At 47.8% G+C, this 27,500-nt stretch overlaps 1 protein-coding gene across 1 annotated transcript in view; it reads right to left on the bottom strand.

Moving 5' to 3' along the window:
• LOC119104799 (uncharacterized) overlaps nt 1-27,500 on the bottom strand; it is a 99,398-nt gene that overhangs the window by 16,349 nt on the left and 55,549 nt on the right. Inside the window, exons 2-5 of the mRNA XM_037228520.1 lie at nt 14,797-14,917; nt 13,070-13,250; nt 10,289-10,468; nt 3,056-3,157 (exon numbers count right to left, since the gene is read on the bottom strand). Coding sequence (XP_037084415.1) covers nt 3,056-3,157; nt 10,289-10,468; nt 13,070-13,181 — 394 coding nt within the window. The 5' untranslated portion in view covers nt 13,182-13,250; nt 14,797-14,917. The remainder of the gene's footprint in view (nt 1-3,055; nt 3,158-10,288; nt 10,469-13,069; nt 13,251-14,796; nt 14,918-27,500) is intronic.

Here is a 27,500-nt window from a genome sequence, read left to right as displayed (position 1 = left end):
CTGGGCTCATTTAGAAATGAAAGGCACGCCCCGCATCGACGAGCGCCCTCGCTTTGGGCGATGCGCTTCATGTCTGCTCCATACCCCGACCACCTCCGTGACGCTCCGTACCTCCAGGTCACTCATCTCGACCTTGGTAGGGCTGCCGACGTGCGGAGGTACGCTATAGACCCGTCCAGAACAAGCAGCGCCGGTCATACAACCCGTGCCATGCGTGGACAAACGCGGCGACAACAGATGTCTGTCATTGTCATTGGGTGATGTCGAAAGCCAAGCCAGAGGGGAACCTACGTATCTGTCTGGCAAAAGACTGGAACATGTGAACCGTTGGACCAGTCATTGCAATGTTTATGCGCCGGAACGCCTGTACCTCATGAACATTTGACAAGATAACGTAAACTGACGTCACACAGGCGGACTAATGCATAAATAACATTGGCTTTAAACTGGCAAATGTTAGCAATTGCACCATACCAGGTTCATGAATTGGTAACGTGTTGGGTTCTTGACAATGGTGACCAATGTTTTGAGTTCAAGGCAATGTTTTCAGTGCATATTGATAAAAATCATCACCACTTCACGACTCCATACAAGAGTGTAGATTCTTTCTCAGTTGGGGACGGAGTTGAGAACTTCGGCGGATATTCACCTTCAGCTTTCCCCCGCCCCCAACTTTGGGTGGAAGCCCCGGGCCAAACCCCAAGACAAACCTGTTTGTTAGCGTATATTAAGCGTAAGTTGTTCAGCCTCCCCCCACACACAACTCAATTTGCGCAACTACGCTCCTGTCCGCATATGTGTAATGCCTAAGTCTCCCTTGATCTGGGTCACAACGCCTCGTCCTGGATATCGTTGAAAATAGGCGTCACTGTCCCCCATCAGATCCGTACTAAGGCCTGCCGTACCCACGAGCCAAATCATTCCGAGAAGCGACCGTCAGGAGGAGCCGGCGTCCCTCCACGTCGTGTCGCCGGTGTCGTGTTGTCACCTGCCCTGTCTACTGAGGTCGGACTGATGCATTAAAAAGGTCCCGCAACGGACGGTTTCGTGGCTTGTGCACGAGAGCATTTGATCCATCAGCCTGGTCTGTTGTTTCGCGCTGCTGCGACGCCTGGTCGTCCAGACCCGGGCCCGGCCTCTTTCTGTTCGTCATCCGTGTTCGCGTTCTTCGCGTTCAATTTCCTTCCTCATTTTTTCGGGCCTCTCACAGCCTCTAAAGTTATTTTTCCCCCTCAATTACATGGGAAGGTGAAATTGTGATGACGAAGCAGCTCTTGAAAAATCCGTCTGATCTAGCAGCTGACATGAAAATGCCTGATATTTCAGACAGCAAAACGTTTCAATAGTTTTGTTCCTCATTTGTTAAAAGTGCTTGAGCCTGCAGTCAGCAACTGCAAGGTATAACATTCAAAAACGCGTGACAGCCTAGCATGCCTGAAGGTCAGCAGGAGAATGTTATCATTCTTATCTAAAACTGATTGACACCCCGTAAGTTGTTAAGTGTAGTTGCAATCAGTATTGTTTGCACATAGAGAAGACAGCACCAATGCCCTTGTTCCTCGTGAAACATCCAGGAAAATGGAGAAAATAGACTTATCGATTTCGCGGCTAAATGTCTTTATCGCAACGAATATCAATAGTTCTGGTATAGTACAACTGATATTCGTCGTGATACGGGCATGCAGCCGTAAGAGCATGCATCTATTTTTCATGTTTCTGGTTATTCCACGTGTAACGAGGCTATTTCCACTGTCTTATCTATTAGCTTATACCCCACATAAATGCGTGGCTTTTACGTGTCATGTGTCACAGAGATAAAACAGTGAGCATAAAACAACGAAAAGTGGCAAGGGACAAAAACAAACACGTGTGTACATTGGCCGCCTCCGTGGTCTAGGGGAAAGATGCCGGACTCGTAATCCAGTGGCACTGGGTACGAGTCCCAGAGTGGGCGCATTGTCTCACCCGACTGAAATGGAATGGCCAGCTGGCAACTGGCCAACGAGGGTCAACCTAAGCCCGAGGCGCCCGTGTCGCAGCATTGTGCGGCACGTAAAACCCTCCGCATTCCTGTCTCGCAAAATGGCGGAGGCAAAATTAGCTGTTGAACTGGACGGCACGCTTCGGTGGTGGGTTCGGGGTACACGCAAGCTAAGGTGCTAAGCTGTGCTTAGCCGGTACTCGGAATCCGAAGTCACCCATGCAAACCATTCGGAATAAGTTTATAAAAAAGAAAAAGAAGTGTACATGGAAACAGTATCAGACAGCATTGTCGCACAAAGACCGGTTTGGCAGCGCCGTCAAGTCCAGTCGTCTCACATCTTCGTTTAGGTAAGACTGCTCGTCCTGTAGCCATCTTGGCGTGCACGTGCCAGACGGCAATAACGCTGCCTTTCAGTAGCTGATAATGCGTGCCAGTGCTACTTCAATCAATCGCAGTCTGTTATCTCACATGTCACATAGAGCGGCAGCGGGTGTAGACGAAGAGCAGTTGCAATCACGAGCTTCACAATGCACCCAACGGTAGAAACATCCGACATGATTTTGGGTTAGTCCTCTTTCGACAAAAACTGCCTTCTTATTATTGTTTTACCTGCTAATACAACAAGATGGTTTTTATCGATTTTCTAAGAATCGTGCGGCTGGTGCTCGCCCACAAACTTATCTCCGGCTGTCCGTTCTGAGGTGAGATATACAAAGAGGCGGATTTGTTCATGGCCAGCGTATGACTATGTAATTCTTGGAGCTGGTTCATGTGGTGGCGGGACATACGTTCAGTGATGCGAAGGTTTTGACCTAAACCAGCCCAGAAGAGCGCAGCCAGGTGACGACCGACAAAGAAACATGAAACATAGCGTTGGCGCTCACAAGCCTGTGTTGCCGTTGGGACTTAACGGCACGCTTAGCCTACATGGCGTTGCCTGTCTCTCACAGGAAGAAGCCATATAGTCTCATGGCAGGAAGGGTGAACACCGCAGCAAACAAACCTGGGATGCCTCTGGTTCACCAGGCAGGCAGCTTAACCACCGCACTGCCTGCAACCCCATCCACAAACCTAGGAAGGTAGACCCGCTGCGTGGTGCAGATGACACAATTACGAGCAGCACCGGCCTCGACGGGTCCTCCAGCCTGTTCAGCGGCGCCGAACTGAAGTTCACTGCAGGCAGAGAGAAAGTGCAGGTGTCAACCTAAATCCCAGGTGCATGTCTTTGCCCACATGTATGTGCAGCCTGGTGGAGGTTTCTATTACCTCGTTACAGACCTGGCTCAACCTGTTGACTTGGATGCCTAGTTGTTGGTTTTGGCCCACGCAATATCATTATTAAAATGTTATAGAAATTGAGGACAAGGTGGCCAACTATCAAAAAACTAATCGAACTTCTTGGGCAACATCTAATGGTTATGACTCTCATGTTATCCTCTAAGGGACTTGATACACAACGTGTCGTTCAGCGAAGTAACGTTAGCTATATCTGTTCAGGAACGCATGTTTGGCAGGTGGTGAGGTTTGCGGGACCTTTATTTGGCGCTGCTATCACTTGCACTAGTCTATGCTGCTGTGAAGTCTATGCTGTCATGAAGTCGCGTAGAATACGGCAGCGCAAACTAGGGTGTGACGTCACATACTCCACAGGCCAATGGTTAGCTGATGCCTAGTTACGCAACGCCAGAAGAGCTGGTGGAGCTCTGTGTCGTTCCAATATACAGGTCGGGACTCTCGCGAGAATCCCTGGCGAGCTCACCTCAGTCTGCGGGATTTCGCACACCCGGTGCCTCGCCACACTCATGATGACACACCAAATGTCCGTAGGATGCCCAACAGCTGGCCAATGACGTTGCCATGGTTACGGTAAGCAAGGCTTCATAGGTCCTTGTCAAACGGCGTTCTGCCACGTGCGGTTCGGATAAACGTAACATATGTTTAGCCCGAAGAAGTGCATCATTTGTGGGTCAGATATGCTATGGGTCTTCGTAAGACGCCTTGCGTAAGAGCCTTGGGTAAGACACCTTGGATTAACATGCGTATCGGCCTTGGGTTAGGCGTCTGCACAAAAAGCGTCTTCTCTTTGAAAATGGAGCACGCTTTTCGCGCTGAAATGGAGTGCCGAATGCACGTACTCTGCTGCATCAGCATCCGGCTTTAGCCCCACAAAAGCGTACACGCCCTGACGTTAAGCTCTCCAGCTTAAACGAAAGCGTATGCTGAGGCTGAGGCCTCCCAACAGGATCACATCGAAAGGAAATGAGAAAATGCAGTACGCTAGCTTCGGAACACTGGAATCAGTGTTTGCGATTCCCGTAGTGCCCACTTTCCCCGCCAGAGTGACAGGCAGGCGACACCGCACAGCCTCAGCAGCTGTGTGCGTTGTAAAAACCCCAATGACGAAATATAGGTCATGTTTTGCAAGAAAACATACGCAGCACAAGCCGCGGTAAGCCGTGCGAAGTTTGGTGTGCTGGCATCGACCTGGGACAACCAGACTAAATCAAAGGAATCGAAGCTGCTATATCTACAGTGCTCTATCCAGCGTCGATACGGCATGTCCAGAAATAAGCTGCTGTAAGTCACAATAACGAGAAAATCGGCCATATGATCATCCGAAAAAGCCTAATCTGTGGCCTGGGGTGGATAAATGGAACATCGGATGCCGTGTCCATTGATCATGCTGTGATCACATTAGACGAGACATGCAACGAGGGCCAACCACGCCACGGCTGCCTGCACTGTCGGCACCACGGCGGCGCTCAAACCAGGCGACGAAATTCTGACCACCACGCGCCAGACCCGACGGGCTCTGAGTGTTCTGCCTTCGGTTTGATTCAAAAGGTACCTGTGAACTGAGGAATCCAAAAGCAGCTTTGTGACAGTGAAGCAGCTTCTGCGGGCTCAGGAACTAGGAAACTCGCCGCGATTCGCTCGCCTTCGCCGCCTGGGTGGCCGGGGACTGAACCATGTCAATATATGGCGTCACCCACAGCCCATATAATCGATGACGGCATTGCGGTTGTTATCGCTTATGCACAACCGTTGTCTCGTCAACCGTCAAGCTATTGTTGCCCACTGCTCTGCCAACCCTCAGGGGCAAAACATAATTTCACAAAAAACCCGCCGGGTCCGAACATGTGTAAACGTCCTTATACGCAGCCAATACTAGCATGCGTATAAACACCCGTTTGAAGCGTCATTGCACAAAGAAGGAAAGTCCTCTAAACCCATTCATGGGTTGTGTCCGCGATTACAACGATGAGAAAATATTTAATGCCTTCCTGGCCACACCAGACAGAAAACATCAAAATGACCACCAGCGCATACATCATACGCCACACACAACCACCTTTGTCTTTATGTGATGTGACGTTCGGCGCTGGAGCCCTGGCTGGCATACATTAGCGTACCGCATTGTCACCATTAAATCAACCAAGAGCGCGGGCATGTCCGAGTGACAGGGTCCCGCGAACGGCCTGTCTAGCCCCACGCGCCGCGGGCGGCCGGTCCCCAGTCGCACACGCCGCGGGCGGCCGACCCCCAGCCCCCCGCGCCACGGGTGGGCGGTCCCCAGCCCCCCGCGCCACGGGCGGCCGACCCCCAGCCCCCCGCGCCACGGGTGGGCGGTCCCCAGCCCCACGCCCGGCCGGCCGGCCGGTCTCCAGCCCCGCGTGCCGCGGACGGCCTGTCCTTGGCCCCACGCGCCGCGGACGGCCTGTCCTTGGCCCCACGTGCCACGAGCGGCCGGTCCCCAGCCCTACGTGCCACGGCCGGCCGGTCCCCAGCCCCACATGCCACGAGCGGCCGGTCCCCAGCCCTACGTGCCACGGCCGGTCGGTCCCCAGCCCCACATGCCACGAGCGGCCGGTCCCCAGCCCCACATGCCACGAGCGGCCGGTCCCCAGCCCTACGTGCCACGGCCGGTCGGTCCCCAGCCCCACATGCCACGAGCGGCCGGTCCGCAGCCCCGCGTGTCACGGCCGGCCGGTCCCCAGCCCCACGTGCCACGAGCGGCCGGCCCACAGCCCCAAGCGCCGCAGATGCGTGACCAGGTGGAGCGAGCGCGGCGGCCGGCAGGCGCCATGTGTACGCGTTGGCCGGTCACTCGGCCCATTGACAGGAGGGTCGGGTGCGATCGACCGTGCTCGGCCGCTGCTGAACCCCCGATCGATGGCTGTGTGCCGCCGGTCACCCCGGTGGGCGGCATCGACCCGTCCACCGAGCACCGGTGGCTAGTCTTGGGGTTCCTTCTTCCAGGAGGCAGCCATCGTCCTGCGGCTGCTGTTGGCGGCACCCGCCCGCACTCTGAGCGTGATCGGTCCTATGATTTTTAATCTTAGCAATAGAACCATAGGCTCATCGTGTCCATAATCGTCATCATTAAGGATTTTATCAGCGACAAGTGCGGGTGATGTCTGTGACACATTTTTGGCTTTTTTCTCGTCGAATTGTTGATGGGATGTTATGGCCTACTGCACGAATATCCGGAACGCCGTAATGTACAAGGAGTCCTAAATATATAATAACTCAAGGAAGATTTAATTTCAGATTACCAGGGTTTAATATCTATGCTGTGAACGGAATGCAGCTAATGTAGTCAGTTTTATCATCAAATAGAAGCATAACCAGCCATGTCGTTACCTATCTCGGGAACCATGCCAGCCTCTACTGTACGGGTTTTCGGCCAGCCGAAAACACAACAGCAAAAAGCAAATAAAGACATAAGCATGGAGGAAGCACCCAGCCTCGGCTTCGTTTTGACAACGGATCACATGCCCAGCCTCAGCACCCAGGCTGCCAGTAACATTGCGGGCCGGTTCGGGGACGGCACCGCCCCAGGGCCGGCACCGGCGCCGCCAGATGGCTCGCTCATCCCAAGTCCCGCAGTACCGTCCGCCACTGATTAACAGCGCACTGTTTATGCGGCGCTGAGACAGACAGATGAGAAGACACAGGCCAGTCCCTACAGACCAGCGTACGCAGAATCAGCAGCGTCCTTGGACCACGTGGTATTTTCCTCCCAGCCAGCGTTTCGCGCTGCAGCGTTTCTGTGAAGTTTGGCTTTGACTCGGCGCCTGGTAGCACTAGCCATTCTCACAGACAGCAGCAGCCGTCCAAATAGTTGTTTTCACTGTTCGTTGTATCAGTTATTTGGTCTATATATTTCAGCGCCGTCATCTGAACAAGAGTGCAGCACGGCGGTATTCTGGTTTGCTTCCGCGTGTGCTGCGTCAAAAAAAATTGGGCTCACAAAGTCCACGTCGTTTGACAAAAGAAACAACATATTTTGGCAGTCCCAATCTCCCAAAACCCCAACATCGTCTGTCACACGCGCCATTTTTTGTCACATGCGCCAAAAACTGTCACCGCGGCAGGACGTCTACCTAGTCCACATGCGTGACGACGACGCACCCCACCGCGGGGACAGGGGGGGGGGGGGGCGTGCCGCAGGGCCCTGCGGCACGCCCCCTCCCCCCCCACTCCACACGTGTCCGGCTGCGACGAACACAATCTCAGACCTTCGGCGTCTATGACGAACACATCCGCAGCGCCGTCGGCGTTTGCCGACTCAGCGGGAGCCATTGAGACGTCAGCCGACCCGGCCGGACAGGTGCGCGGCGCGAGCTGTGTCGGCATTACACGGTGGAGCGCAGCCGTCACATATGTGGCACGGCTGGGGCGGATGAGACCTCTGCCGAGTCGGTCGGCCCGACTGTGACGCAGATGGCCTAGCACATCTGTCTCCCCTCCCCCGCCCCCGGCGCTCTGACGCGCTCGAGACAACTTTGGCAGGGTGAGGTGGCTAAACCATGGATGAAGAGGCCAGGGTGGTTCAGGGCACATGGTGTTCAGCTAAGTCCATCCGAGCCGGATTGATGTCTAGTGGGACATGCCCAGATCGTGCGATGTTGCTGGGTGGAGGAGTGGCTGTAGCGTCAGATGATGAACGTTGGCACTGGCGCGCGTGTGCATGTGCGTGCGCGTGTGCGTGACACTGAGGAAGGGATTTGGGAGCCGACTTATGTGACCTGAGGTCCTTCCAAAGTAATGAAAAATCAAAATTGGCCTTGTGGACCTTGCCTGGAAATGAATAATTGACATGACCGTTCCCACCAGCTTCGGTGGGAACACACCTGGACTGCGGTGGATCCATGTGTAAAGCTACATACACACAACAATACGGTATTGGACCAGACTATCCCGCGCTGTGGTGATAGACAATGTCCGTGCCCCGAATTGTCAGGGGAAAACCATTCGATTACGAAGATACTCTCCCAAATGAGCAAATACCCGACAGGCCCCCACCATATAGCGCACGCAATGGTGGTGATAGAAAGCATTGGCACCAGGGCTCTGGCGTCGAACCGCCAAACCGGCTTGTTCTACAGCGAAGCAGGTGTATGGTGAAAAGGCATAGCGCCGAACCACGCATGCTCTAATCAGCTTTGCATGTGATGCGATGTGATCATTCCTCGATCGTATGTGTTTGTTTTCGGTTTTCGGTGTTTTCGAGATGTGTATGCATTGCAATGCGATGTTCTCAGCATTGGGATAGCCTCTCTGAACTAATCGCGCGGACCAGAGGACACGACAGAGTGATTACAATTACATCCAGGCATGAATACATCTATACACACGTAATAGAACCTTGCACATGTGCATACATATTAAAGAGAATGTTTCGAAGTTTAAGATATTGAAATAGGCATAAGATATGATGAACAAGCACACTTATAACTATTGGTATACATTTCAAGTAGAAAAATTGCCCTAGACAGCACCATTCTGGGTGTGGTAAATATGCTCCTCAATGCGTCATGGTTTGATTACGTCACGGTAGTTTACACCACATTGATTAACAGACAATTGACGGCCATTTTATCTGGCAATCGTGCTCACGAACGCCAGGTGTGAACACATCGAAAAATAGACTTCTCTTTGTCTTAATCGCCGTACGGCTTATCGAATCGCAAGATCTGAATGACGCTCTTATGGCGCCATGAATGGCAGAGTGGCTTCGAAATACTCTCCCCGAAAAACTTGTCCTATTTTCGCGGGCGTGTAGCTCACAAACTAGAGGGATTTAGGTCTTAAGAATGACTGGGTCGCAAAGACCATCGAAAGGTCTTCAGGATGGCTATTTCAGTACAAAACCCCATATAAATGTAGAGCACTCTCTGTAAAAGATCCTACGATGTTCAGCAGGAAATGGTCAAGCCATTTCCGGCGCTGTCATAACTTTAATGTATCATTCCGTCCTGTGCGACACCTTACACTGCTATGTTAGTTAGTACTGATGTGTCCAAGAACTGGATGCTCTGAGACAGAGAGCGATTATTTCGTACCTATATTAGGTTGTAAGCTGGCTGAAGGTTGCTATGACTTGAAAGGGCCCGTCCGATGGTCTGCGCCGTAAGCGTATAGGCCAATGACATCAGCATAACTCAGATAGGTCGCCGGTTGTAGGCTGGTAGATGCCAAGAGCATTGACTGTGTTGCATACATGACAAATGATAGCGAGTGGGGGCAGTGGCTATTTGACTACCCACCGCCACTTTGTTAGATTGTCTGAAGAATGAGTGCCCATACGAACCCCGACTATTGTGCAGTTGTTCAGTTGTTGCTCAAGAAGCTCTCGTATGTTGACCAGCAAGGGCCTTAATACGTCTGTATTATCCTGGGAGACTTGATAAAAGCCAGAAGTGGTTTCGTCTGTAGCCCCAGTACAAGCCCGCTGTAGGATCATGATGGCAGGTGAAAGGTGAGTGAGACGTTTTACTTGCTCACGCAGGCTTGTCTTAACGGAGTTGTCCTCCTTTACCGCTGATGCTAACGTCGTATTCCTGCAGGTTTTTGTGAGCTAATCAATGCTAAAATAGTATAATACGTTATCATAAAAATAATACGTAAATACGTAAAATACGTATATGATAATAAAATACGTGGCAAGTTGACTGGAATCAAGTGCGAATCTATCCTCCCGAAACTATTTCTATGACATATTAAATCCGAAATTGGAAGTGGCAAGAATGGGAGACGTAATGACCGAGTGGTTAAGTACCTTAGCACCGGCCCTGCACGTGGGTGCCGGGTTCGAAATCCGGCCGCGCCATGAACCCTGAGCGCTAATATGACATATGCAGTCGCTGACGCTCCCCGAGAGCATCCATAAGGGTCTATGTGAGTCTAGACCCGATGGTCTAAGTCTAGACCCGATGTGAGTCACGCTCCTCTTAACAAAGTGATCATATGCGTTGCAGCCGAGATACCCTCACTGACGGACCAGCCGCCTGTTCGTACCTGGGGCGGGGTCGTTCAGAGGCACGAGTTGTGCTGGACGTGGAGAAGTGCCGCTGGCCAGCCGCCGTCCGTCCACACTGTTTTGGTTAATCCAGCGCTGCGAGGACACGCTGGCCGGCAAGGCTCGTTCGTCCCCGGGCGGCGCGAACGTGCAATTGCCCCCGTCGCAGGGGCCGCCGCCTGCAACGCACAGCGCCTCATTTAAGGACGTCGGGGATTTAGGGATTCAGGGACGGCGCGGCGTCGGTACAACTCCCCGCTGGCCGCGAGACCTGTCGCGTGCGTGCGTGCGTGCGTGCGTGCGTGCGTGCGTGTGTGTGTGTGTGTGTGTGTGTGTGTGTGTGTGTGTGTGTGTGTGTGTGTGTGTGTGTGTTGTGTGTTGTGTGTGTGTGTGTGTGTGTGTGTGTGTGTGTGTGTGTGTGTGTGTTTGCTGTGAAGAAACGCGACGCGGCGTCCGTCTTTCTGTCCGTCCGTCACATTTTTTGGTTGCAACGTGCCTGGGCCGGACATCGGACCACCGGCCGCTGAAATTTGGGCACGGTGTGCAAGCGTGCGGGATAGCGTACAGCGTCGTTTTTCGTGGGGATGCGGTCGGCGGGCAGAGTATGGCACGTGCTGCAGGGTGCAGTTCTGGCCCATTGGTTTAGCACGGGTGGCGGAAGCCATGAACTGCGTGATACAGTAAGGCAGCCGTTCGAAACCGTGTTGACATCTTGGTGACCACAGCGCGGAGCGACTAGACGTTGACACAATTTGGTAGATAGTCTAAAGGAAAGCCGCGTGGTACTAAATGTGGGGTCAAACGTGCCACGGCCTTGCTAGTGCTCAGGGGACCATGACCCAACCAGGATACGAACCCGCGCCCCCGCGCTTAGTAGTCTGACGCGCTAACCACTCGGCCATTACACCCCCGCTGGTGCTCATCTGCTCATCTGCTCATCCCGAGTATTGTGATGTGCTCATGGTTTGGCACTTTCTCGTGGTGTTCTTGCATATTTTTCCGTGAATTTTTTACACTTGCATTTACTTACTCAATTATGGCGTTATTCTTTATTCAGTTGATACTCCGTTTCTTTTTTGTCATAACTAATACTGCTGCCAAATTCTCGTGTAATATAGCGGGGAACGAGATTCATGTTTGAAACTTACTCACGACGCCTTTAACTGGCTGAAGGCCAACTGCGGTCCATTGATGCTACGAACTGTGCTGGCGTACGCCAAAAACGAACAATTCGATGATACTTGTTATTTACATTGAGCGGTACACGGGTATTGAGGTAACAGCACTCGCGTGAGGTATCTATGGAGTCTTGCATGCCTGGTAAATCTTCAAATAGTCTGCACGAAATAGCCTGCACAGGTTCGCGGGTGTCAAGATAAAAAACAACAGGGTTATAAGTATTAAAAAGGGTGGCATTGTTAAGTGTATTGAATGATCTTCAAAACGTCTACCCCCGTGCAAACCACCATACAACTGAGGAACACTCACCTTAATTCACGGATTACTCATTATGGACCATGCTTGCGGAAGCAAGCTCTGTAAGTAACGCACACACAGCGGTTGGTTGCTTTATGGGAATTACGTGATTTAATGGTTGGTAACGGACAAATCTGGATATTCCAGTGGCTCATTGCCAGAAGATTCACATCCGATTGACCACTCACCCACAGAGCGCTCCTGGAGGCTGGACAAAAGAATAAAAAGAGACAGAATGCTCCACAACTAAACAATAGTCAAGAGAAAGCTACAGCAAACTATGGTTCGCCGTATTTCCAGGAGTGTGATGTCCGCCATCAGTGAGACAGATGGATGCCATTATTGACGACGGCGCAAACGTCACCTATCACGGAAATGATGTGCCTTGCGATGATTAAGTACGCTGATGAGTGCATCCGCGAGGAACATTGTGCACATAGCTAGGACAGTATTGAAAACCTTACTCCTCGCAGAATAGCCAAGAGAAAGGAGAGATAGACGTATTCAATAGTCGATTCGATTTGATTGTGATGTATGGTGACTCAATTACAGATAATTTAATGGATGTAATCGATGCATTTATATATTTCTTCTCCCGTCTATTCTACAACGAAGACGGCTATTAGTTCTGCCCAGCTTTGCAATAATGGTTTTTATGCTGGCTGTGGTGGTGACACTCCAAACTTTGTAAAGTTCAAGACCCCAGGAAGTATTCCGAGGAAGATGATTGTGTGTATAGTCATCAGCCGCTGTGGAATCTCCTACTCAGCTGACTGCGGTAGGATGGCGACCATAAACAGTGAGTTTACCAAGAACAGGGCATCAAAGCTAAATTAGTGTCCTGTACTGGCTTATCAATATGCAGAGAAGGACTCTGTGACCTGGCCAGACTTCGCGACGGTTCATTTAGCAGGTAAAACACTTGCTGTCCTTGAGGAGCTGGCCATGCCGTACGACGAGAGGGTTAAGAATCGCCTTAATGTGCCGCAACCGTTTCCGATATAGGGCAGGTGGGCTATTATGAGGCAGGGGGTGCATAGAGGAAGGGGCCAGTGAATGTGGAACAGGAAAATGAAAGAAGGCAATGTCATAGCTACCCGGGGCATACATCACTGCCATGGCAATACGAGAAATTTGGGAAGACATAGCGGTTTACAATGACGATGCGTCCCCAGTAAAGGCTGGCATTTAAAGCAGAAATGTCCCTTGACAATGCATATAAATCGGTCGTATTGGCTTTTAAGCCATCCAGAAAGACAAAACTAATGCCAACGGATTTGTAACTACAACATCTGCACCCTTACCGAACTTTCTGAAGTACTGTTGCGACAGGAATAGTTGAAAACAGCCAACAAGCAGCAACACCAGTACACTTGTCCAGTAGAAGAACTCTTTTGCTGTCCTCGGACGCGTCATGTTAGAATCTTGCACCACTTTTCTGGTCGTTGCATCTAAGTCTCATGCCGCAGAGCTGCTCAGGATCATCTGCAAACGAGATAAGGCAACACGAAATGGACATGCTGTTCGCACAGGCAGCCTGAAATAACAAAACTAAACTGATTAAGTAATGCAAAGATGTAGCCAATGCGCAACAACTTTGTAACTCATTTTGAAATATGCATGTTCACTGATGAAATTGTCCCGAGAAGTTACTCTACATCTGTCCAAACATTCAAGATAAGTTAAGTGGCGTATTTTTCGAATCTGGATATTATATTTGTGAATGCTTCCCGAGCTACATCCAACGTCAGGCTTTTGGCGACAGAACTTAGTTAGATTACAACGAAACCGCGATATATCTCATCGTTCCTGTAACTTTTAACCGATGTTCTTTTACTCACATGCATTGTATTATCAACATGGCCACTTGCAGCATCCACACACCTATGTCGAGCCCCTGATTAAGTGATGCAAAGATGTAGCCAATGCGCAACAACTTTGTAATATTCAATTGGAATCTGCATGTTCACTGCTGAAATTGTCCCGAGAAGTGACTCTATATCTGTCCAAATATTCAAGATAAGTTTAGTGGCGTATTTTCCGAATCTGGACATTACATTTGTGAATGCTTTCGAGCTTCATCCAACGTCAGGCTTATGGCGAATACTATATCTCGATGTCCTTGACACGTATCCTCTACACCAGAATCGACCAGCACGTGTCCTCGTTTGGTCGTTGCTTTCGCAACACTGCCCCCGGAAATGGTGTCATGCCGGTTGTCCCACCCCCCATTGATGTACGTTGGTAGCCCCACGGCCTACTTTTTATTAGCCCCTGGGCTTACGTATCAAAGGCCTGCTTGTCACAAGGCTATGGGCCGAATTTTATCCCCCCCCCCCCCGGTTTTGATGCATTCGGCACGAAAAGGAAGACTGTTTAATTAGTTTGCGCTGATCAGTTGATTTTGTATTGTCCAGCGAAATCAAACTCTCAGGGCGTACCATGCCAACGTTTTTATGCACGGTACGCCGGGAATTTTCCGACTTTCGAAACTTACGCATTGCCTTAGCAGCTCAATCGGTAACGTACGGAATCCGTGGTCGTAATAATGTGCGTTCAAATCCGGGATGCGTTGTAAGTTTCCCATTAGTTTTGTATGCAAGATGCTGAATTGTTTGCTTACAGTCAATGCACGCTGAAAAAACAGAAAAATATGAGCGCAAGATTGTGTTTCAACTCTAAATGCATTTACTATAGTAGCATCAACGCCACGTTATCTTTGGTTTCAGGCTGATAAATAGGTAGTGTAAACTGAAGTTTGAGCCGTTAACTGGAGCTAGAAGAAAAACCAAGGGTACCACTGTCGCTTCACCACATTCCACTGCAGCTTGTGTACTGAACTTCGTTCTACCCGGCGTTTGTTATCTCGGTTTGCTCTCGCCGAACCGATGAAAAGTTGACCAAAGTCCAACTTTCCGCTGGTTGCTGACCGGACTGTTCTGCCCCCCCCCCCCCCCACCGATATTCGCCAATACCACCTCGGTTCACACCTCCCACACCTCCCACCTACACCTCGGTTCACACCTCCCACCTCGGTTCACACCGCCGCTGCAGATGCAGTCCATCATTGTTGCCCCCGCTGGCCGTCCATCCAGGCAGGCGTGTCGCGATGTCAACCGGGCGTTACAGGTAACTCAGTGTTGCGTCTGTTGCTGAATTACTTAAGTTGGTCAGTGCATTGGCGAGGAACATTATTCACATAGATAAGACAGTAGTATAAGCCTTATTCCTCGGGGAAACACCAGGAGAATGGAGATATAGTTGGGTTGCTATTTCGGCAGCACGCTTTCATCGAAACAATAGCAAAAACTTCAATCTTCCCTGTTCTGTATGTATGGAATGTGCTGAATTGTTTGCTTATAGCCAATGCATGGAGAAAAAAAGAGAAAAATCTGAACACAAAGCTGTCTTTCAACTTTAAATGCTCTAAGCTCATCTGCTATGGTTTCGATAAGGGTATGTTGCCGAAATATCAACCCAACGTTATTTCCATTCTCCTGGTTTTACTCCGAGGAATAAGGCTAGTACTACTGTATTATCTGTTGCTGAATGACCAATCGTCGATCGCTCACTTAAACCCGCATCTAATGTATTCAGTACCTTTTCTATGCAATTCAAGTATTGTACATACCATCAGTACAGTGTCCACTAGGGACAGCGGATTAGGTGCAGGGGGGCGGGGGGAGGGCAGTCCCCGCGCAACTTGCCATCCCGAGCAATTTAATATTACATTCCGCACTGCAATCCAATTCAATATTCACACACACAATCCAATTCAACACTCACCCTAAGTCGGTAAATTGCAAGAAACAGGGTAAAGATGACGTTGATAGAGGTTACAGAGGGTCAACCGCCACTGGTGTCCTAGCATCTGGCTAACACCTCTAACCTGATGTAATTTTCATGCCACAGCACATTCGAGCCTCACGCGCCTCCTGCGTGATCCGAAGGCATCCTCACACTTTCATTTACTCACCACCCCGCCATACAGTCACGTGCATCAAGACTGTAGGGGCACTGTCTCAGCACATCGCTGAACTGTACGTAGCTGACCGCACATATGAAAACCAAACTTCCGTACATATTTGTAACCCAGCACCGGATACTGACCATACACTCCATGCTCGTTGACGCGATTGTTCGCTGCTAAGGCTCAACCTTAGCCGAGGCACGGAGAGCTGAATAAGCTTCATAGTCAGGCCGCACCGCAGTCGGACTGCTCCGAACCGGGTGTTTAACGGGTAATGATACACACACACACACACATATATATATATATATATATATATATATATATATATATATATATATATATATATATATATATATCTATATCTATATCTATATCTATATCTATATATATCTATATCTATATCTATATCTATATCTATATCTATATCTATATCTATATCTGTTTAATATATAATATTTATATATATATATATATATATATATATATATATATCTCTCTCTCTCTCTCTCTCTCTCTCTCTCTCTCTCTCTCTCTCTCTCTCTCTCTCTCTCTCTCTCTCTCTCTCTCTCTCTCTCTCTCTCTCTCTCTCTCTCTCTCATCTATATACATATATGTGTGAGAATGTGCATTATGTAATATATGACATAAATGTATATTATACTCTATATATATGATGATATATATATATATATATATATATATATATATATCATATCATATAAGAATATGATAGGCCAGGAAGTTGTGCGGACATTGCGTGTTGCCGTTTAATCTATGCTGGCAATGGATTCAGTGAGATTGCCTTTGTTTTGTTGGTGCATATTTCGATGATTGCAGATTTGGTTATGGCTTCGGTGCGTGACTATGATGTTTGCGCAATGTTACCACGAGGGTGTTTCAGGTGTCTTTTGTTTTTTGTCTACCCCATCGTACAGATAAATAACGAACCTCAGGTACACGGACGCTCCATCTACTTCTCGTATCGCCTCCCTCGCGACTTGCATTTCGGTACGTATCCGATGTATACAGTATGACACTGTCCATGCTAAAGCAGGACTTTTCATGTTCGACATCGAACCGAGACGGCACCGATGGCGCGTGAGCCGTCCTACTCACTATGGCGGCCAATGGGAAATGTTCCACTCAATTGCAATCAGGTTCCTTTTGTGGTTGTTTTTTCAGTTAAGATTCGATGAAGTCTTCGAGACTAAGAAGTTTGCGATGTTTTCCGCAAAAGGCGGGTGCCAATTTGTTTGCTTGTTCGTCCGCTGCTGTTCTGATCGTGCTTCAAGCTAAGTGACTGGCGCATTCATGTTGTATAAACAAGTCACAAACAGCAACTTATCTGATTCATTTTTACTTTTCGTTCTGTTAAACGCGTGGTGTGTTTGAAATGTTGACTGGAGAATTCAGCGAAATTAAATGGGAGGAACTGTGAAACACTCCATGCAGTATATGTGAAATACCAGGGGGCTAAAAGAGTTTAAACCCTCAAGCTAGCCAGAGAAATCCAGAGGATGCAATGTCAAGATGACGTCACCCATCACGAACATATGCGTGAGACCATATTTTGAGAAACCACGCGGCACACATGCACATTATCGGTGTGAAGTGACGCGTTCCGTTTAGGGGTCACAACGACTTCCTGAAGGTGGGGCTCTATGATACAATATATATATATATATTTATATATATATATATATATATATATATATATATATGTGTGTGTGTTTGTGTGTGTATAAAATGTCCTCGGATAGTAACAACCAGTAAAACTTGAAGACCAGGACAGTAGTTGCTTTAATTTGCGTAATCCGTCAAAGTTTCGGTACAATTGATTGTCGTCACCAGGACACAAAGGAGCAAAGGTACAATGATGCAAGGGGGCATTCAACAAACATTGCTACGTCATATCACCTATAGCAAGGCTCATGTTTAACACGCGCCCAGGTGGCCGGCTGGATGCCTTCGCTGGGGTGGGGGTTACTTTGACTCCCCTGAGATCTCAGGAACTAAGCGAGCTAGATACACCAAATTTACAGCGTATGTTTACCTATACGTTAACTCACTGGGGTCAGAATTTGAGGTTTCTAGGTCACGATCTTTGGGTCAAATAAGGTCAAACAATGTCCAATTCCAGGCTAATCTCCAGAACCTAGATCCCTTGATCCCTGAGAACCTAGATAACTGTTTATAAGCAAAAGGTCACGTGCTTATTTAAGGCCAATGACTTTGTTTGGCCTTTTGCAGACCATGGTCACCAAAATCAGATAAGACTGCTCTGAGTTTTGCATTTGAATAAGCGACAAAGATTATGCTAGGCAGTATGTTCTTAAAAACAAAATGTTGACCTGAGTCATTTTAGAAAAATGACCTATTCTGACCTCCAAGAAGTCTATGGAAGATGTATAATGCGGTTCCTGCTATGAATAAATTGGAAATGAGCACCAGAAACTGTCCCATACAGCAAGCCGTACAATAATAAAACAGATTGGCATTGACTTTGGTCTGACCTTTCTATCTGACTTTAGGTCAGCTTTACATGCTCCTTCAATATTTGTGTTGTCTAAGAAAGCATCTTAGAGATGTATGGCTTCGTCTAACACTCCGTTGTTGCATAAGACTGAACGATTTCTTAGAAATTGCCCTCGCTGACACCATGGCCTGATTTTGACCTGCCATAGGTCAACGACCCTACAAGGTACATTTCAATTTTTGGGTTCAGACGATCCGCGATGCAATTGTCTACAGCTTTACAAAGTTTGGCGTGCCTACGCCACGCCGTTTGGAAACCAATCTGGAGAAATCCTCTGGGGGTCAATTTGACCCTCACCCGAGCGCGTGTTAACGCATTTAAACACGAGCACATAACTTATCGGTGCGCAGAGAAGAGAAGAGAAGAGAAGAGAAGCACAGTGGATGTGCCGCTGCTAGTTCGTTTCAGTTTTGAGAATGTTTAAAAACAATAAAGTGTGCTCAGATTTTGACATTTTTGCCACTTCAAAAGTGTTTTGATCAATCTTTTTGCGTGGAGATGTCCGTGAGATGAAGCAATTTCTCACTGATAAACACACGTTGTCTCTACGCCTGACAAACGAATGAGATTAATATCGTGAGTAATTAGCCATACCATGACAAAATGTGTTTCATTATCAGAAACTGCTTTAAGTTCGTAAAGGCTCAAGAGCCAATTTTGAGAAATGTTAGGCAGGTGTAGGATATAATTTATAAATTCCCCCGCAACATCAAATGTCTTGGAATGATCGCTGACGAATTCCATACAGAGCTTTATGCCTTCGGAAGTCTTCCTGGGATCTTCTAAAAGTCCAGGACCAAGTCCATCCAAAGTCCATCCAAAAGTCCTATACCCCTATAGAGTCTTCAAAATTCCCTTCAAACAAGGATATGTTCCATTAAGTCCCATTTTTGCAGCTTCTGCCACGTCCTCATCAAATATGGCTTGTGCCATCACTATCGCCTCTGAGCAAAAATGAATGTTTTCTGGCTAACCACATTCAAAGTGCACAATAATTTTCACAACTTGAACTTTTGGAAGGCATGGTTATGGCCAGCTTTGACGTTGACAGCCTTAATACAAAGATTCCGCAACCAAAAACGGTAGACATTCTCACGAAAAGTTGTAGCCTGTGTTTCGTTCACGGACTGCGGACTACTTACGTACTACATGGACCAAGGACTGCGGACTGGACTTGCTCTCTCTCCTAAAACTTAACCTCATGAACTCCGGCTTTAATGTCAATGACAATGCTCATCGACATTGATAATGACAATGTACATATAACTCAAATTCGGTGTTTTTCATTGGTGTGTGTGCCGGAAAGTTACAAGGCCAATTGGAAATCGCTGTCTATAGAATGCCCACGTTCATCGGTCTTGAGTCGAGCTTTTGCTCATCCAATCGCGACGTTTTCATATTGCGTGAAAATGGTCATTTACCGAGTTTTTGGTGTAAGTCCCAACCAAAACCTCTTTTGTTCAGAGCTTGATCTGCTCAGACAATTCCTCACAGAAAACGTGTTCTCACTTGTGATTATCAAGTATTGCAAACCTAATGCAGGTGTTCGACACTTTTCTGTCCTGAAGAATCATAGCGGTAAATTCTTTCACTGTTGGATCTTCCTCCAAGTGAAATGACAAGGTTCACAAAGCACCCCAACGTCATCTATGAATGTTGCTGTGTTTCCTGTGGAGCATCATGCATGGGTTCGACCCTGCGTAGCTTGCATTGCAGGGTGCAAAAAACATCTGGGAAGGTCTGAGCCTACGGTTAGCTTTTTTTCTAACCCAGACTCGTCACCCATCCGAGACGATCCATTTACGTGTGCCACTCACATTAATGTTTTCATTTGTATATTTTAGGGCGTTGCAGCAATCATCTCGTTCTGAAAATTTTAGAATATGTTCATATACCCCCAAAAACACCATTGATTGGTGTGCAACCACCAATAAGTAACATTTTTTATACGGAGTCTAAAAGATATTTCCTTGTGTGATTTGCATTTCTTCAAGCTCTTCTGCTTGTGCGCCGAGAACTGATGTGTTCGTGTTTAGCTGTGCTAACCATGGATCTTGCTATGAGCGATATTGGTGATATAACCTAGCGATATTTATCAACTGTGCCTTTGTTTCATGGGAACCTCGTTTTTTGTGTCCCGATGATGATGCTCAATACTGTATCGATGCGATGATGGATTACATAACTGATAGTGGCTGCTGTCCTGCCCATGACGTTGTTACTGCTTCTATATATACATATATATATATATATATATATATATATATATATATATATATACCTCATAAAAACTAATACAGAAAACAGGTAGGCCGTGGGAAATTGAATGCCACATATATATGTTTAACTATCAGCACGATATGTGGAAGCTGTATAATGATAAATATCAACAATCATCTGAAGACTGAAAGAGTTCATATCTATACGCCAACCAGAAAAATCCAAAGGATGCGAATGGCAAGATTATGCCACCCACAACCAAAATTTACGTGAAGCTATATTTTGAAACGACACGTGGCACGTGATCAGAGTGAACTGACCTGCTCCGCCTAGGGTCACAAAACCTTCCTAAATGTGGGTTCGTAGCTCACGTGACCCACCTTTTCCCGTGACGACCACGGCGCCCGCTCCCTCCAACGTCGGCCCCGCTGGGACACTGCCACCGGCTACGGGTCGGCCGGGCCAGTACGGTCGGGCAGAGGCGGAGCCAGGCACGGCGCAGAGGCGGTGTCAGGCACGTCGCACAGGCGGAGCCAGGCACGGCGCGGGGCCGTAGCGTGGGTCTCCAATGTGCCGCAGCGAGAGGGAGAGTTTTCATCAAAGTCAATCTGCACATGATATATTTTCGCCACCGGGGCGCCGTTTGGCATTAATGCCATACATGCCCTGCCCTCTACTTACTGCGCATTTCTTCAGCTTTGAGACATCAGTGTAAAGTCGTCAGAACCTTCATCAGATTAAAGTCGGTGAAACGCTCATCAGAGTGAAGTCAGTCCGACGAAAGTACTCGCTCGTAGTAGTTCAGGCGCCGATGTAGGATGCAAGTACGCTAAGTATTTTGATGTAGGATGAAAGTACGGTGACAAAAATTCGTTTGAAAAAGTCCTAACGAAGCAGATCGCATGCAGATGTCACATGACTCCCCTCCTTGAAGCCGGGCTCCAGATGAGCGGTCATTGCGGGGGCGACCACATATAATTCTCTACAGAAAATGGCCGGCCGGCCGGGGAGGGGACGGGTGGGGCATGACGGTGGGCATGACGGTGGGCAGTGACCAGGGACGCAGTCAGAGCTTTGCTAAGGGCGCCCAGGCAGGGCGAGGAAAGTGCCTTTTCTGTCACCCACGAAATTTGGAGCCGTCCTTTAGCCGATTGTTTTCACAAACCGTTGCAATATACCTCTTAATGCAATGAACCACAAAACAAAGACAAATGCAATACAATGCGGCATAACCATAAAACATTTTTTTCAGGAGTCCCTTTATTCTCAAGTATTCTTTGTTGGCCAGCAAGTACTGAATGATGGTTGATATTTAACTAACAAAGTGATCAGATAAAGACAAACAGCATAACCAGCTTGCAGGTATGTAATTTCCTGTTCAAATAGGGGCAGGGGATTGTGCCTCAAATCATGGGTGTACTTAACTATCTTTAGTTTAAAACATCAATAATTGTTTTTTCATTGGCAACGATCTTTAGCGTATAGCCCCAAACTGATTTTGAAAACTACGCCTCTGCTCCTAGCTTTGAAAAGAAGGTACATCAAATCTGCGGAGGAAAACTGTTTTGAGTGCACGTCGTAGGCAGACACAGTCTTTTTTTGCTCCCACTCTCCATCTCTCAACTGTACGTATTTTGGAAAATTGCAACCCTGTAGCCCTATAGTTGCCGACAACGTGGTTCTACAAGAAACTGACAACAATATTACCTTTGGATTTGTCATGTCATCGTACAATCTGCTGAGCGCGCTAGTCACTTGCACTAACTTGGCATGATCATTACCCGTGCAGAACTCACACTTCCTGACATGATTTCAATCATTTAGAGCAAAACCCACGCAATTGTGATGTCAGCAGGTACAAACGGCGTTTTTGATCACCACTATCACCTTTATTCGGTTTTGTATGCAAAACGATCTGTCGATCTAGGAAGATTGTTGTAGATGGACAACTAACCTGTAGCTCCAGAGGGTAAACGGAGGACGTTGGAGCGACACATGCCAAATATGCATCCGGGCTTTCTGCTGCCGAGAAGAACAGCGGCTTTTAGGTAAGAGACTGAGCGTCACTGTTGCAGGTCTCTTGTATTGCCCGTTGCTCCTTGGGCTTGACGTATTAATCGGTGGACAGGCGTGAGGTAATACGCCTTATTTTCCTCATATTGCATACAAAACTTAATAAAGGTGATAGGGGTGATTAAAAACGTCGTTTGCATCCGCTGACATCAAAATTGCGTGGGCTTTGCTCTAAATGATTGAAATCATGTCAGGAAGTGTTGTATATATATACATATATATATATATATATATATATATATATATATATATATATATATATATGTATATATATATATATATATATGTTTATACTTCTGCTCCTTTTTTGTGACAATTTTGTGTTCAGATTTTTCTCTTTTTTCTCCATGCATTGGCTATAAGCAAACAGTTCAGCACATTCCATACATACAGAGCAGGGAAGGTGACGGTTTTTTGCTATTGTTTCGATGAAAGCGTGCTGCCGAAATATCAACTCAACTATATCTCCATTATCCCGGTGTTTCCCCGAGGAATAAGGCTTATACTACTGTCTTATCTATGTGAATAATGTTCCTCGCCAATGCACTGACCAACTTACGTAATTCAGCAACAGACGCAACACGAGTTACCTGTAACGCCCGGTTGACACCGCGACACGCCTGCATGGATGGCCGGCCCAGCGGGGGCAACAATGATGGACTGCATCTGCGGCGGACGGTGTGAACGAGGTGGGATTGGTGAATATCAGTGGGGGAGGGGGGGGGGGCCAGAACAGTCCGGTCAGCAGCCGGCGGAAAGTTGGACTTTGGTCAACTTTTCATCGGTTCGGCGAGAGCAAACCGAGATAACAAACGCCGGGTTAGAACGAAGTTCAGTACACAGGTTGCAGTGGAATGTGGCAAAGCAACAGTGGTACCGTTGGTTTTTTCTTCTAGTTCCCGTTAACGACCCAAACTGCGGTTTACACTACCTATTTATCTGTTTGGAACCAAAGATAAACGTGGCGTTGATTCTACTATGGTAAATGCATTTGAAGTTGAAACACAATCTTGCGCTCATATTTTTCTGTTTTTCAGCGTGTATCGACTGTAAGCAAACAGTTCAGCATTTTGCATAAAAAACTAATGGGAAACTTATAACGCGTCCCGGATTTGAACGCACATTATTACGATCATGGATTCCGTACGTTACCGATTGAAATGCTACGGCAATGTGCAAGTTTCGAAAGTCAGAAAATTCCCGGCGTACCGCGCACAAAAACGTTGGCATGGTACGTCCTGAGAGTTTGATTTCGCTGGACAAGAAAAAATATCTACGGATGAGCGCAAACTAATTAAACATATTGAACGCAATATGTCACTAACTGATATAGCATTATCTTTGCCGGAATCGGTTTCGCACAATATCACCTAGCCCATGCCTTAGATATGCATTTATTTTTTAGTACGAATTTATGCACTCAAAACCTTTCTCACTGTTTGCCAGCGAGTACAACCACGGCACGCGGGTGATAAGCGTACGGGTGCTTTCCACCACCCACGGGGTGAATAAACTTTTTTCATTTTACCATTCTCTCATCCACACCTGTTGTTTACCACCCGGTGAGGGTCAACCAGTTTGATTTACCACTTGCCAGGAGTAGTAACCAGGGCGCTGACTGTTCACCGGGTCTTCTAATCCATTGCATTCACCCTTGCTTTGAAAGTCATCCTTTTTTCACCTTGCATGAAATAATCTCGCCTCTGATGTTACTTTTTTAGTGAGAGTCAACTGTTTTTGTTTCACCATTCATCTGAGAAATACCACGACCGACCTTTCACAAGGTGATAAGATCACAGACGTTTTCTGGCCAAAACCATGGATAGCTGTAGATAAAGGTGACCGCAGCCTGGTGGAGAAGCATGGTATTATCATTCATATACATTCGTGGGGTACTGTAGAAGCCATTTCTCACTTAATTGCCAAACCCTTCGACCTCCAGCCTACGGACTTAGCAAAGCTGGTTAGGTGGTGGGAAGCAGCCTGTTGGAAAAGCTGACCCCGATATGTGTCAGTACCACCGAAACATCACCTTCGTTATCTGCATCTCGTCATTTGCGTCTGCACGCGCCACACCCATGTCGACAGATCTGCGTGCGATGCATGAGCGTGACATGAGAATCCCAGTAAAGATCTCATTGTTTTATTTATGGCATCCAATGATGGGAGGCGCGGGTTCGATCAGCGCAGATCCAGTCCGGTCAGCGATTCTTGGATCCCTGCACCACACACAGCACTGTGAAATAATGAAATACCATGCAATGGTACTTATTATGACATGTTAGTTTTTCTTGTTGATTTTATGCCTTAAGATTGATTTGCCTGTGACTTGGAGGACTGAATCCAGCGATACAATTTTTCAGATCAACAGCTCATTGATATATTGATCAAATCATATCGCTACAAATCATATCGGTACTAATTAGGTGTATTTTGTTTATTATTGCCACTAGATCCATGATCACTAGGCCCACTTCGTAGTGTTCAAATGGGCGCCATTCTGGCTGAAAATGTTTATCCACTGCATCGTAGACTCGAGCTGAAGGTCATTACCAGTCGCTTAAATGGCACTGAACACTGCATAAATAATATTTACAGGCCCGCTGCTGTCGGTGGCGATTCAGGCTTTTGCGCGATTTTTGCCGGAATAACTCATTCGACTACAGCGGCAATTACATGAAAGTAATCAGCTGCAGAATCGGTGTGCGCCGACGAACAGCGATTAGTGCAGCAACGCTAAGATCGATAACTCAGTAATGATGTAAGAACTGGTATCTTTTTCATTTGGTAGGGTCAAGCGATCGTGCGTGCATGGACAACTACGCGTGCATGTAGCTGACCTTTCAGCGTATGACCCCCGGCAATCGAGAGTTGCCCCGCACCTGGACAATATGCGCGTGGGAAGGCGGCAGCGCACCAAGGTCACCAGCGTAGCCCAGGTAGAGGTCAAGTTTTGAGTAAGGGCGTCAATACCGGGATCTCTGGACTGAAATTCCTCCCAGTTCTGATTTTCTATATTGTTCAGATTTTGATATGTCTGTGTAATAAAAAGCGTGTTAATTCGCCGCATATGCGTTCGCAAGAGCAGCTATTTCTTGTGGCTTTTGAACAAAATTGCTGGCCAACATATAAAATGTCCTGTGCAATACTTGCCGCCAAGTGTGGGTTTGAAATACAGGCGTTTCATTATGTGATGTATTGCAACGCACTTATGGAAGTTGCTTGCACACGGTAAAAGTGCAAAAATACAGAAGTGCTCGTGACGTCAGCCTAACTCCACCATCCGATCGTGATCTCCGGATCAACGACAGAACCTTGAGGCAAAAGCGGAACCTTGACGTTCTGTATTGCACCCTCCCTTAGCCCTGACCTATGGCGTCATCTGACCTCCAGTGCGGTCCATGCTTCTGGCTGCAGGCCATCTCAGTCGGGGGGGGGGGGGGGGGGGGGGGGGGGAATAGTGAGCGCCTACCGGGGACTGTGCAACATTTGTATGGGATTTCGAACTGGGATAGGCATTTCATGATTAATTGCTGCCGTTCGCTGTGATTGTCGCTCAGGAGCGTACATCAGGTAGGGGTGATGCCAGGATTGTACCACAGGTAAGGGTGACCCGAGTGGACACCGGAACACGCCAGAGGTCTGAAGATGCACACCCGTTGCACCGGGACACGTGGAGACAAGGCCGTATGTGGCTGTGTATGTTTGCGGTGTAGCATACTCTTCTGTGCGATGCACTGAGCGTCGTATTTCGCAAATGCATTGTCAGCTTATGTTAATACGACTGACAGAACAGGCGATAACTGTTCATCGATGTTGTAATGAACATTTCTTCAGACGTCGGAGGGGCTCGACATAGGTGTGTGGATGCTGTAAGTGACCATGTGATAATGCAATGCATGTGAATAAAAGAAAAGAGGTTAAAAGTTACAGGAACGATGAGATATATCGCGGTTTCGTTGTAATCTAAGTTCTGTCGCCATAAGCCTGACGTTGGATGTAGCTCGGGAAGCATTCACAAATATAATATCCAGATTCGGAAAATACGCCACTTAACTTATCTCGAATGTTTGGACAGATGTAGAGTAACTTCTCGGGACAATTTCATCAGTGAACATGCACGTTTCAAAATGAGTTACAAAGTTGTTGCACATTGGCTACATCTTTGCATTACTTAATCATCTTAGTTTCGTTATTTCAGGCTGCCTGTGCGAACAGCATGTCCATTTCGTGTTGCCTTATCTGGTTTGCAGATGATCCTGAGCAGCTCTGCGACATGAGACTTGGATGCAACGACCAGGAAAGTGGTGCAAGATTCTAACATGACGCGTCCGAGGACAGCAAAAGAGTTCTTCTACTGGACAAGTGTACTGGTGTTGCCGCTTGTTGGCTGTTTTCAACTATTCCTGTCGCAACAGTACTCAGAAAGTTCGGTAAGGGTGCAGATGTTGTAGTTACAAATCCGTTGGCATTAGTTTTGTCTTTCGGATGGCTTAAAGCCAATACGACCGATTTATATGCATTGTCAAGGGACATTCTGCTTTAAATGCCAGCCTTTACTGGGGACGCATCGTCATTGTAAACCGTTATGTCTTCCCAGATTTCTCGTAATGCCATGGCAGTGATGTATGCCCCGGGTAGCTATGACATTGCCTTCTTCCTTTTACCTGTCCCACATTCACTGGCCCCTTCCTCTATACACCTCCTGCCTCAAAATAGCCCACCTGCCCTATATCAGAAACGGTTACGGCACATTAAGGCGATTCTTAACCCTCTCGTCGTACGGCATGGCCAGCTCCTCAAGGACAGCAAGGGTTTTACCCGCTTAATGCACCGTCGCGAAGTCTGGCCAGGTCACAGAGTCCTTCTCTGCATATTGATAAGCCAGTACAGGACACTAATTTAGCTTTGATGCCCTGTTCTTGGTAAACCC

The sequence above is a fragment of the Pollicipes pollicipes genome, unplaced genomic scaffold, assembly GCF_011947565.3.
Source record: "Pollicipes pollicipes isolate AB1234 unplaced genomic scaffold, Ppol_2.1 Scaffold_6052;HRSCAF=7182_pilon_pilon_pilon, whole genome shotgun sequence".
Classification (NCBI taxonomy): Eukaryota; Metazoa; Arthropoda; class Thecostraca; order Pollicipedomorpha; family Pollicipedidae; genus Pollicipes; species Pollicipes pollicipes.
This window is presented reverse-complemented; position numbering and strand designations above follow the sequence as displayed.